We start from the raw sequence: 12,142 nt of genomic DNA on the forward strand, positions 1-12,142 counted from the left end.
GCTCTGATACCACCTGTTGTGGGGACCCGGGCTCTAATTCTTTTTCTTGGGATTAAATGGATTGTTATTAAAAACGTGGGTCAATTTTTCGCTTTTTACCTTAAATCTAATGTAAACAAACGAGCATGAGTTCTTTATTTAAATACAACATACAAACATCAAATACATGTATTATTCTGTATGTTTTCCTTAACCAGTAATAAAAGACAGTACATAATAACAGACAACTACTGGTCCATCTGCTAGGCCCGAGATTTCCACGCTAACACGATCATCTCTGTCTCGACCCAAATCCTGCCCCACCTGTTGTTATGCACACATACAGACATAACAACAGCCGGAAAACCGGTGAGAACAAATCCCAGTATAAACATGTGAACATGCATATAAATACTATAAAACATGAAACATGCTGATATGAATGTCATTCATATAAAATCATGAAATGCGAGCCTAATCATGTCTAGATGCGACTCGACTAAAACTCTAGGGATCCCGGTGTGAATAAGACGATCTATCACCTACCCTCCCAATCGGGGTGACGGTACGTCTTATTCCTAGACTTCGGCCTGATCTGTATCCACGTCTACAATAGGGGGGTGATCTTCCCCTAAGCTGGGATAGAACCGAACGTCTAGAAGTCTGCCTGATCTCCAGACTGTCCTATCTTAATGCATGAATACAAAATCTGTAAACAAGCATAATCATCTAATGCAATGTAACATGATCTGTAAACAAAGCATAATAGGAATTGAATACAAGTTCTAATAAACATCTAATGCAATGTAACATGATCTGTAAACAAAGCATAGCGAGATTTGCATATAAACAAATCTATAATAATACCTATATCAAGATATAAACAATAAAACTCGTATGTGATTTTAGTTGGGAAACTCAAATGTGATCTCATTTGAGTCGTGATTCCCCAAAACAAAGCATGTAGTATACCTTCCGTCGTAGAATTGCTGTTACAGTCGTGAAGATGAATCTGCAATAGGAATGATTCTTAACACTTCTAAGAAATGTTTCTAATGCTTTCAAATCTAACGAAACCTCGCCTCTATTTATAGACAATGATCGGAAGATCCGATCCACTTCGGACGCTCCGATCTGACACCCTTCGGACGCTCCGAACTTACTTCGTACGTTCCGAATCCTGCATGTCTTCCACGTCTCTAGCCAACTGTCTCGGATGATCCGAACTACGATCGGTCGATCCGAACTATTGCATGCCATCCATGTGTCCAGCCACCTGGCTCGGACGCTCCGAACTCCGAACGGACGGTGCGAACTCTGATCGTACGTTCCGATCTCGGTTCGGTCCTTCCGGTCTCACCGAAATATAAATACTCCAATATTCTCGATGCCGGTCAATCTAATTCTCAATAGATATCAACACTATCATATTCTCAATCATAATCCAATACAATACTTCGGTCTCAACAAGTCATAATCATACTGAAAATCATATATGATATCATTTCTTATTTCTTATGGTTATGTACAATCTTCACAACATATTCGTATATGTCAATCATTGTTCCGGGCATTACACTATTAGTGTTTTCCAATCACGTCCATATCTTCTTTCACGTAATAATTTCCCACATAATTTGAATCTTTCTATTACAGTGGACATATGCTCATTACAAGCACATTTAACACATAAATTGATAAAATAACATTTACATTTAACATGAAGCAAATTACCATCTAAAATTGGTTTTAGTGAATTTTAAGATATTTGATTGCAAGAGAGTATTGGCATTCGCATTATCTAACGTAATCGATATTATTTTATTTTGTATGCCATAAATCTTACCAATATTTAAAACATATCTAGCTATAGTGTATATGTTGTGTGACGATTCTAAATAATATAGCGCTAGAATTCTTTTTTGCATAGTCCAAGTTTCATCAATCAAATGATATGTAACAAAAAGATAAGATTCATATTTTAAATTAGTTCAAATATCAGTTGTCAAACTAACTCTACAAGAAATATTTGAAAGATGGGATTTTAGTGTTTCTTTATATTCTTTATAAATATCCAAACAATATTTCTTAAGTGTGTGCCTAAAAATATTGGAAAACCAGGTTGAATAGTACTAGTACATTCAACAAAAACCTTCTTGTTCAGTTATTATAAAAAGGTTGACAACATTTGGTAAAAAACTTTACGATGACTTTTCGAGAAATTTCTTTTATAATTGTGAAAGCTTTACCACTTGAAAGATTAATTTGTTGTTGTGTTGGTTCTCTATCGAATGGTTGTAGTGTATCAGGGTCAAGTTTATGTAACTAACTAAATGTTTTTCAAAGTGTCGGTACCACCGGAACCACTATCCGTTTATAAGAATAACTCGTTTTGCAAATTTTACATACGACAAAAGAGTTATTTGTACCTTATTGCTCAATATCGAAGTGATCTCAAACTTTGCTTCGCTTTACACGGGCTGTCGTCGTGCTCGTGGACATTGTGTTGCTTGCTCGAATAGATGATGGCATCCCTACATCTTTGTTGGGGAGTTCCATGGCTTCTTTTTCCTCGTGGCCAAGTTCGACTTAATCAATGTCGAGGATGTAGCCAAAATTTTCACCAAAGTCGGAACCGTATTCGCCTCCACCACCACCACAGTTTGACGATGATATCATTGAAATTCGAATTATTGATGTGAGTAAATTGTGAAATAGTAAATAAATAACAATTAAAAAATATTGATTATAAATAAAATTATAACACAATTATTGAATATATTTGGAGAAATTATAGCAAATAAAGATATTGATTATAGAGAAATGTAAAGTGGAGAGAAAATTGATGTGTAAATTATAAAAAATGATATGTATTTATAGGTGATTTTTGGGGGTAAAAAACTATATATTGCAATTAGGCCCCCAATTTTTGCAAAATAAAATATGCAGATTTCAGCAGCCACTCATGCTTGAATCATTGAGACTCTTTTTAAAGTTTTTGGATATAATTTGGTTCCAGATCTGCAAAAGAAATTTTTTTTTTAAAACCTGTTTGATATGGTTTCAGATTTAGAAATATTTTGGTTGAAAACAAATCTTTTAAAGTTTTAGTTTTTGCAAAGAAATTTTGGTTCAAATTTTTAAGGATTCGGTATAAGACTTTGATTTTCGTCCAATTTTCGTTCAACATAAAAACTGTAAGATTTTATGCACGACCTGTACGGATTTTCGTCAATTTTTTTTTAACGTTTCAGGTTTATTCTGTGTAAGGTTAAATATTAAATTGTTCAAATAATGAAATTTTTTTATGTATTTTTAAAAGAGTGAGTCTCATGTGAGACCGTCTCACGGATTATAATCTGTGAGACGGGTCAACCCTACCCATATTCACAATAAAAAGTAATACTCTTTGCATAAAAAGTGATACTTTTTCATGGGTGACCCAAATAAGAGATCCGTCTCACAAATAATACCCGTGAGACCGTCTCACACAAGTTTTTGCCTTTCTAAAATAGATTAATTGAAATAAAATGTCGCCAAAGTGACATCTTTTATGGAAATTAATTTTATTTGAAAATACAAAGGATTTTGGTTTATGTGATTTATATGAATATTAATCGGCCTGAAGGAATGATAATATTTAATATAATTATATATGTACTTGTGGTGGTAAACATGTGATAGTTGTTCGGTTTTTTATGTGAATAATAAATCGACCCAGAGGAATGTTGTTATTTGACATGATAGTTATTATCAGTGTTTGACTGCTGCAACCAGGGACTGATCTAGGAATAAGAGTTAGGGGGGATTGAACACAATATGACAAGTAATAAAATAATTATCAAACAAATAAACAAGTAATAGTCAATCAATAACTCAACGACTGAACAACAATTATTGACAATTACTATTAAACTATACATGCACCCATATTTCAGATGTTGAATTTATATTAAATTCTGTATTTTCTTTAAAAAATTAACTTTAACTTTTAACATAATTAATTTCCCTCCCATTATTGAGCAAGTCATATTTTCTATTCATTTTCATCACTTATTCTTATCTTTTCTTTCTCGTTAATAAAGTTGCTCGTTCCAAATTTTTTATAACTTCTTCAAGTTTATTCGACCAAAACAGTCGCAAGAGACTATTTTATATTCAAATAGCATTTCATGGAATGACTAAGTTGAGGGGTTTTTTAAAAAATAAAATGAGAAGAAAATTTTTAAAATTTTTTGAAAAGTAATTTATGAATTACATTAAAAAATTAAATACAGAATGGAAGAAGTCATTAAGAAAAATATGATATGCTAACCTGTATCTTAGGAAGATGGACCGAATCTTAGGTTAGGATTTAGGAAGAACAAGCAAATGAGCAACTACAGTGACTGGCCAACAAAAAAGAATCCCAAATTTTGTGAAGACGGTGTGAAAATTAGGAAAAGCTGTTGCTGGGCTGGGCCATTGATGGGTAGGTTGAAATTTTAACTTAAGTGTTAAAAAAAAAAGAAGTGGACTAGGCTACAGCCCAGTATAGCCTATCTGTACATCCGCCTCTAGCTGCAACAGGATATCAATTACGAATTAATCTTTTGTCCTTCAATAGAATTTATTGATTATTTTATTTGGATATTTGGTTGAGCATGTATATTTGATTTTTTGTTCTATGTTCAAATTTGACTCCTACAAATATTCATTCCAACATAAATTCTATTCCTATGTTAAATGGCTCAAATTTTAAATCATGGCAAGAGAATTTATTGATAGTTCTCGGAGTCATGGATTTGGACTTTGCGATAAGGGTTGACTCTCCTCCAGTCATTACGGATAATAGTACCTCTGATGAAAAGAGGTAGTTTGAAAGATAGGAGATGTCGATTTGCATGTGTATGATGATTATGAATATGGTCATTCCAGAAACATTCAGATGCACAATGTCTAATGAAATTTCTACAGTTAAGGATTTCCTTCAGTTCAATGAGGTACAGGGGTAAGGGTAACATCATGGAGTAAATTATGGAAATGTCTCATCATGCTTCATGGTTGAAAGAACTGAAGCTTGACCTCTCTGAGGATTTGCTGGTGCATCTGATTTTGATATATCTTTTTCCTCAGTTTAACCATTTCAAGGTGAGTTATAACTGTCAGAAAGAGAATTTGTCTCTGAATGAGCTCATCTCGAATGTGTTCAGGAAGAGGAAATATTGAAGTAAGACAAGAAAAAAGTGCTCATTATGCCTCTACCTCGAAGGATAAATGAAAGAAAAGGAAGCTGTGGATACACGTCCTCCGAAGAAACAACAGAAGAATCCTAGTGATTCTCAAAGTTCTGGTTGTTTTTTCTGTGGCAGTAATGGACATATGAAAAGCAATGCAGTAATTATAATGCTTAGCGTGCTAAGAAAGGTATGCTTCTAAATATGGTTTGTTCTGAGGTTAATTTAATTTCATTACCTGGACACACGTGTGGATAGATTTTGGTGCAACAACTCACATCAGTGTGTCTATGCATGGTTTCCTAGATTGCTGAAAACCAAGCGATGCTGAAAGATTCATCTACGTTGTTGACGGCAACAAAGTTGAAGTTAAGGCCATATGAAAATTTAGATTATTGGTAAAGACTGGAATATATTTGGATCTTTATGAAACATTTGTTGTACCATCTTTTAGACAGAATTTGATTTCTGTTTCTGAATTGGACAAATTCGGTTATTCTTGTTCTTTTGGAAATGAAATATTCAGCTTGTTTCTTGATTCAAAATTGGTTGGTTCTGGTTTTTTATTAGGATACAATAATCTTTATTCTTTGGATGTTATTACTTCATTTAATGAATCCCTGCAAACAAGTAAAAGCATTAAAAGAAAATTAACCAATAAGAATTCAGCTACGTTATGGCACAAGAGATTGGGTCATATGTCTGAAAAGAGAATCATGAGACTTGTGTCAGATGAAATTCTCGAACCTTTAAATTACACAGATTTTAATAATTGTGTTAATTGTATAAAGGGGAAACAAACCAACAAAAAAAGATTTGAAGCCAACAAATGTCCATGCGTCTAATAACTTGTACATACTGATATTTCTGGACCAATCCCTTTGGCTGCTTGGAATGGTCAAACAGTATTTTATAACGTTCACAGACGACTTTTCAAGATATGCCTTCATTTATCTCATTCATAAAAAGGCACGATTATTGAATGTGTTCAAAAACCATACCCTAATCAACGATCCGAGAGCACTGATATAGCAATGATACAATTCTTGTTCATATAATGAAAAATGAAAATTTCGAATATCAAAATTTTCACTTGCCATATTGGACGACTGCCAGTTTAGAGAAATTATTCACAAAACAGACAGTTCCACTCTCATTCTTTAATTAGCAATTAAGCTAACTTTCATTTCTTCTATTTTATGGAATTAACTTATAAACTCATTTATAAGCTTCATATTTGATCTCCATCAAACTATAAGTTGTCAAATTAAACTCCTTGAACTTTGACTATCTCAACATGAACACAAAGTCTGATATTTGTATGAACATCAATGGTTCAGGGATACAGTTGGTTGTGGGTTCACATATCCATGTTAATCAGAATAACATTTATTCTTATTCGGGTTTACCCTAGTTAACCCCATTCTTTTAATCAACTTATTGATAAAGAATGTTAGAACTTATTTCTGATTGCACCCAACAGAACATGGTAAGAGTGTCTAGTAACATCGTCCCATTATCTCCTAAGTATCGCTGATAATCTTTGCAAGAACCTTTCGTCATGGTTAGCGTACAGTACAATCCCTTCAACACATATATCACGATCGAATCTGCAACCATTAATATATCGAGAGTTGCATATAAATTCGATAACGATGTGATTTATTTTTGAGTAATATTGTCATCGTATGCAAAACTGAGGAAACACTTTTCCAAACTACATATGTCTTACTCTGGCCAGAGATTTTTTGTACTATTAATTCATCAGACCACATAGGATATCTTTACCCACAAGCGAACGGTGAATTCCGACTACAATGCATTTGTTCCTATGTATTTCGAAACTACACCCAACCTCGCCACCTGATGACCCTCAATTGAGTCGGTAAACGGATAAAAGTGCATACTAGTACGTATATCCCCTACATTATCCCAGGTCAAAGGACTAATGATGTACAACCATAACTGTGGACTATTCCACTCGATAAGTTAGAACCATTTGGACAGTTCAAGGGAGGGTCGTTCAGTGCATCATCATATGATCACTCATCTATGTGAATAGACATCTATATGCCCTTGCCAATAAAACATGGCGTTCACATCACAGATGTTAGTCGTCTCAAGCTCGAGCAAACTTTATCCTTGTTTTAGGCGGCTGATTCGACTAAAAACATGTTTAGAATATAATGTACACTTCTTAATGAGTTTCATGATCTTACGTTGTGAGGCAGAGGCCTCATGGTACCTATTGTAAATTCAAGGACTTTATTTATGCAGTTGGCATTAGTATACAAATAAAGTATAATGTCATAATCGAATAAAATCATAAAATATTATTAAAATAAAGATTTTGTTTTACATTATAGTCAATAAAGCCGGAGCCACAAGTTGGCTTGCAGGGCACATACTCTAGCAATCTCTCCTTTCCCTATAGCCAAATACCCATAGATCTTAGACTCATTACTTCGCGATGCTTCTCAAACAATGGTCCTGGCAGGGGCTTCGTTAGTGGATCAACAATGTTGTCTGCGGAGGCGACTCTCTCTCTTGATGTCTCCTCTTCCCAAAATCTCTTGAATTATTTGGAACTTCCTCAGTATATGTGTAACGACCCGAAAATCAGACTACGTATAAGCCATGCATAATTGCTACTATTTAAATTAAAAATGATTTTTTAATTAAATATATGAAGTGTTTAAGTCATTTTAAATAATTTTAAATCATGATCATTTATTTTAAAAGTAGATGTTTAGTTTTGTCTTTTCAAGATAAATACGCGAGGCCGGACCGGAGTTGGAGATTAGAGATAAGATTAATAATAAGAAAAATATTCCTAAATTTAATTTAAGTCAAGTAATAATTTAATTTAAAGAAAAAGAATGTTTTAGGACTTATTAAATTAATTAGAACTAAGTTGTTAAATAAATTATTTTAGGTTCAATATTTGATTAAAGCTTAAATAAAAAGGTGAAAACAATGGAAGATGAATTAATCTAGGTATAATATATTCAAGAAATTAAACATAGAATTTAAACATTTAAATTTGAGGTTATGTATACCATACAAGATTCTAAGCAAGATTCTAAACTAAATTAATTTGTTAATGCATTAAAATATATATAATGAAGGTTTAAAATCTTAAACAATTAAAATGCAAGGTTTAAATAAAAATATACAATACAAATTAGTAATAATGACCAACATTTAAAATATTTCAAAAGGTTAGTAACTCCCCATTCAAGCCACCTCTAAATAGACTTCATGGTGTAGACATCCCTCATTCTAATTCTCTAATTATTAATAATTCAAATAATACAATTCCACTTCATTCCCCTCAACCTATGAGCCTAGAGTATGAACTGATCGGACATATAAAAAAATGAGAACAAGAATCGGCTAATAAAGAATGAGAAACAATTCAAAAAGTCATTCAAAGCCTTCACTTGTAACCTTCCATCTTAATGCATATTATGGCACTTTAACACCTCTTATAACCATCACCTCCATTACATAACATTCCTCTATCTCAATGACCGAAATAATCAAAAAAGAACAGCAGCTTAGAATCGGCTAAGAGCAGCAGAAACAAGAAGATAGAAACCAACTCCGTTCCGCCGAGCCGTATTGTTGATTTGGTCGAGTTTAGAGGTCGTACGAGAATTTACGGTGAAAGGTGCCAAAATAACTCTCGAAAGAGTGTTTTATGTTTTTGAATTCCTTTCACCTATTTTCGTGTTTTACAGTTATTATGCATATTTTTCAGTATGTTTGGGGTATTTTAATCATGGTTAAACGTCGGTTTAATGTTGGTTCGGGTTGGTACGAAGCCATGGTTAAAAATCAAGTTATTGGCTCTAATCGTCTCGTTTTTGGTTCTATTGTTAAATTTTGTCAAGTTAAGATTTATTGCATGTGTCACATATTAGTAGTAAGTCGCAGCAAGCCTGGGAGTGATCCAACTCATCCGGTAAAAATAAGGTTATAATTATATTACGTGCATAAAAATATAAAATGTTTATTTTTGAGATATATGCTATATGTCTTGTGGCCACCTTATGCTTATGGGTTTGGAAGTCGGTAGGCGCAACCGAGGACCTCTCCGCCCGGTGACTTACGACCGGTTTATGATTTTGTATGGGTACGGACATCCAGTCCAAGGGCTGTGATTGATCTCTACCGCCCAGTATACTGTGGTTTAGTCTGATCAGGCGCTTACGCTATGTTATGGGCCACTTGCTTAGAAACATTATCTCTACCAGAAAATTATGATATGTTATGACAGAGCTCTATTGAGCAAAGCTTTTACGTATGATTTTCAGATATGCACGTAGTTATAATTATTCATGATACGATTTTCACCGTACGCTTTACGATACTTTATTTTTAAGTTGCATGCGATTTTATGTAGACTCACTAGACTTGATTGTTATAGGTATTGATGAGGTCGAGACTGCAGGCGGAGACCAGTGAGCGATCTTGGGACAGCAGTAGTAAACCCGAGGACCTCATGATTTAGTTTATGAACCTTTTATTATTCAAACTCAATTTTAATACGTTGGATTATTTTAAGTTGATATTTACGTTGGATTAATTTCAAACTGTTTGTTTGAAAACAATATTTGCTTCCGCTGTTATTTTAAATTTAAAATTATTTACATGTTTATTTTATAAATTGGGAAAATTATTTATACATGTTTATTTTATAAATTGGGCAAATTATTTATTTATTTAGAAAAATTTTAATAATTCCATAAAATTATGAATACGAAATACGGGCCTTTATAATATGTTTGGATAACTGATGAGACCTCGGTTTGGCATTGGTGTTGTCATAGTAGACCAGGATATGATCAACTGTTTGAGTAATGACACCCAACTCTTGGACGAAATTCCTCTTCCAAAAACGCTCTTTTACTGCAGCCAATGCAGCTATGTATTCGGCCTCAATAGTTGAATCCGTTGTGGTGTCTTTTTTGGAACTCTTCCAAGAGATAGCGTCACCATTGAGCTTGAATACAAATCCAGAGATCGATTTCAAATCGTGCAAATCTAATGGGAAGCTAGAGTCAGTGTAACCTTCCAATTTCGGTTCTCCACTCCTGTATAACAAAAACAAACTCTTAATTCTTCTCAAGAACTTAAGAATGTCCTTCATTACTTAAGAAAGGTTTAGTATCATGCATTTGCATTTAAACGCTCGAAAATTTGATCGTTAGCGTGTGTTGCGAAGGAGGACGGATGAACTACGAACAACCTTGAATTTTGCTCTCCAAAATCTCAAAAGTTTTTGCGTGAAGTGGACGGTCGAATGGAGTTTCAAGAGCCCTAGGTTTCTTTTTGTTATTTTCGAAAATTAAGTGTTAATGGGTTAGGGTTTTGGGCTTTTTCTTTAAGAATAATTAGGTCTACTAATCTTAGGTAAATTAGGCCCATTAATATCTATTTAATTGTAAAATAAAAGTTTACAAAATTTGTTTTCAAAATTAATAATTTTTGGGCATTTAAAAGTCCTTAGTTTGGCTAAAACCAGCTTCCTGGATAAAATCGAGCTCGTCTCGTAAAATAATTTGGCTAAAATCATATTTAATCATATGATCAAAACTCAAAACATTTATCGAAAATAATTTTATTTCGGTCGTCCACGGTCTCCTTTCTCCAGCATATTATCAAATATTCGAATAAAATCTTTAATTTTCATGAAATCATGCAATTAAACCTTCAATCATATAATATGTATCATTTAAGTATTTAAAATCAATTAAATAAAGCAACTAAGCAATTTAAATAATTTGCATCCATGTGATTTATGTGGCCTGATTTTTGGACGTTATGTGATTATTTAATTTAATTAATATGTCTATACGTGTATTGTAGTGACCCGTTCCAGAATCACCTACTAATCAAAAACTAAGCATGCAATTAACCTAATAAACAATAATCAGAGATAACAGCGGAAAAAGTCAACAACTATACCGATTATCTAAACCAACCAGATACTCAACGTCCTCCTCCTGCTCCTCCTGAGCTGTCCAACCTGAGGCCTGCCCCGAGGGAATGGGGTGTCCAAGAATAAACAAAACCGAGGACGTGAGCGATAAGAACGCCCAGTACAAAAGTATGAGTATACAGACCTATATGAAATGCACATGCTATGATCATGATACCGGGGTAGTCAAGAAACAGGAGTCACAAAAGGATCTCAACAATGCTCAGTCTAGAGGCGCCAAGTGGATAGTGCCGCGCGGTCCAACCTCTGGGTCACTGCATCCACTACAAGACAGACGTGGACCTAAAATGTCCCGGACCACCGAAGCCCTCCCGACCCGTCGGCCACTGTGTACTCTCGGTGTCCATGCGTCCACAAGACAGGGCTGAGCGGCCCCAAGATATAGCTTATCTCGAAAGAGATACAGCTCAACAGTAAAGGCTATCTCGAAGGAGAATACGGCTCAACATGAAATGCAACGTGCAGTAATAAACGTGACATAATAGCATGCATCATATGACATATAACAATGCACCACATACTCATGCAACACATATATGAATGTATACTCAACCAGGATATCTCGGATAGTACTTTCGTACCTCTATCACAGCAATCCTAATCCACTGGAACCACCAGACAACAGGTCTAATCCAAGCCTATTCATCAAGTGAAAACCATCACTAAACTTATCTACCAGACTTAACTAGATAATCCTGAGATAAATACTGATAAAATTCCAAACCTTCGTCCGTCGCTAGCCCGCTGATGCCGCTAGCTCCCAACTAGAGCACAGCTCTACTACAAGACCAGCAGCTCCCCGCTAGTGCCCAAATCTCGGAACAAGACTAGAACCTGTCAGAAACGACTGAAATGCTATGGAACTCTCTGAATTGGCGAGTCAAAATGAGGAAATCCGACCACTATTTATAGGCCATGTTCGGATCCTCCGAACACCACT

General features: G+C 34.4%; 1 protein-coding gene across 1 annotated transcript; it reads right to left on the reverse strand.

Annotated features, from left to right (window-relative positions):
• Positions 1–5,778: 5,778 nt before the first annotated feature.
• Positions 5,779–10,350, reverse strand: LOC140840842 (secreted RxLR effector protein 161-like). The gene is made up of 2 exons (XM_073208007.1): positions 10,004–10,350; positions 5,779–5,815 (listed from the first exon to the last, which is right to left on the reverse strand). The coding sequence occupies exons 1-2, from the start codon at positions 10,348–10,350 to the stop codon at positions 5,779–5,781; spliced, it is 384 nt and encodes a 127-aa protein (XP_073064108.1).
• Between the last annotated feature and the right edge of the window lie 1,792 nt (positions 10,351–12,142).

The sequence above is a fragment of the Primulina eburnea genome, chromosome 9, assembly GCF_022965805.1.
Source record: "Primulina eburnea isolate SZY01 chromosome 9, ASM2296580v1, whole genome shotgun sequence".
Lineage (NCBI taxonomy): Eukaryota > Viridiplantae > Streptophyta > Magnoliopsida > Lamiales > Gesneriaceae > Primulina > Primulina eburnea.

What these genes read in the sequence shown, in the direction of transcription:
- LOC140840842 (XM_073208007.1), bottom strand. Translation starts at nt 10,350, where the DNA reads ATGAAGGACATTCTTAAGTTCTTGAGAAGAATTAAGAGTTTGTTTTTG. An exon ending in AACACCAATGCCAAACCGAG is followed by an intron (nt 5,816 to 10,003) that starts GTCTCATCAGTT and finishes ACTTGTTTGCAG; the next exon opens with GGATTCATTAAATGAAGTAA.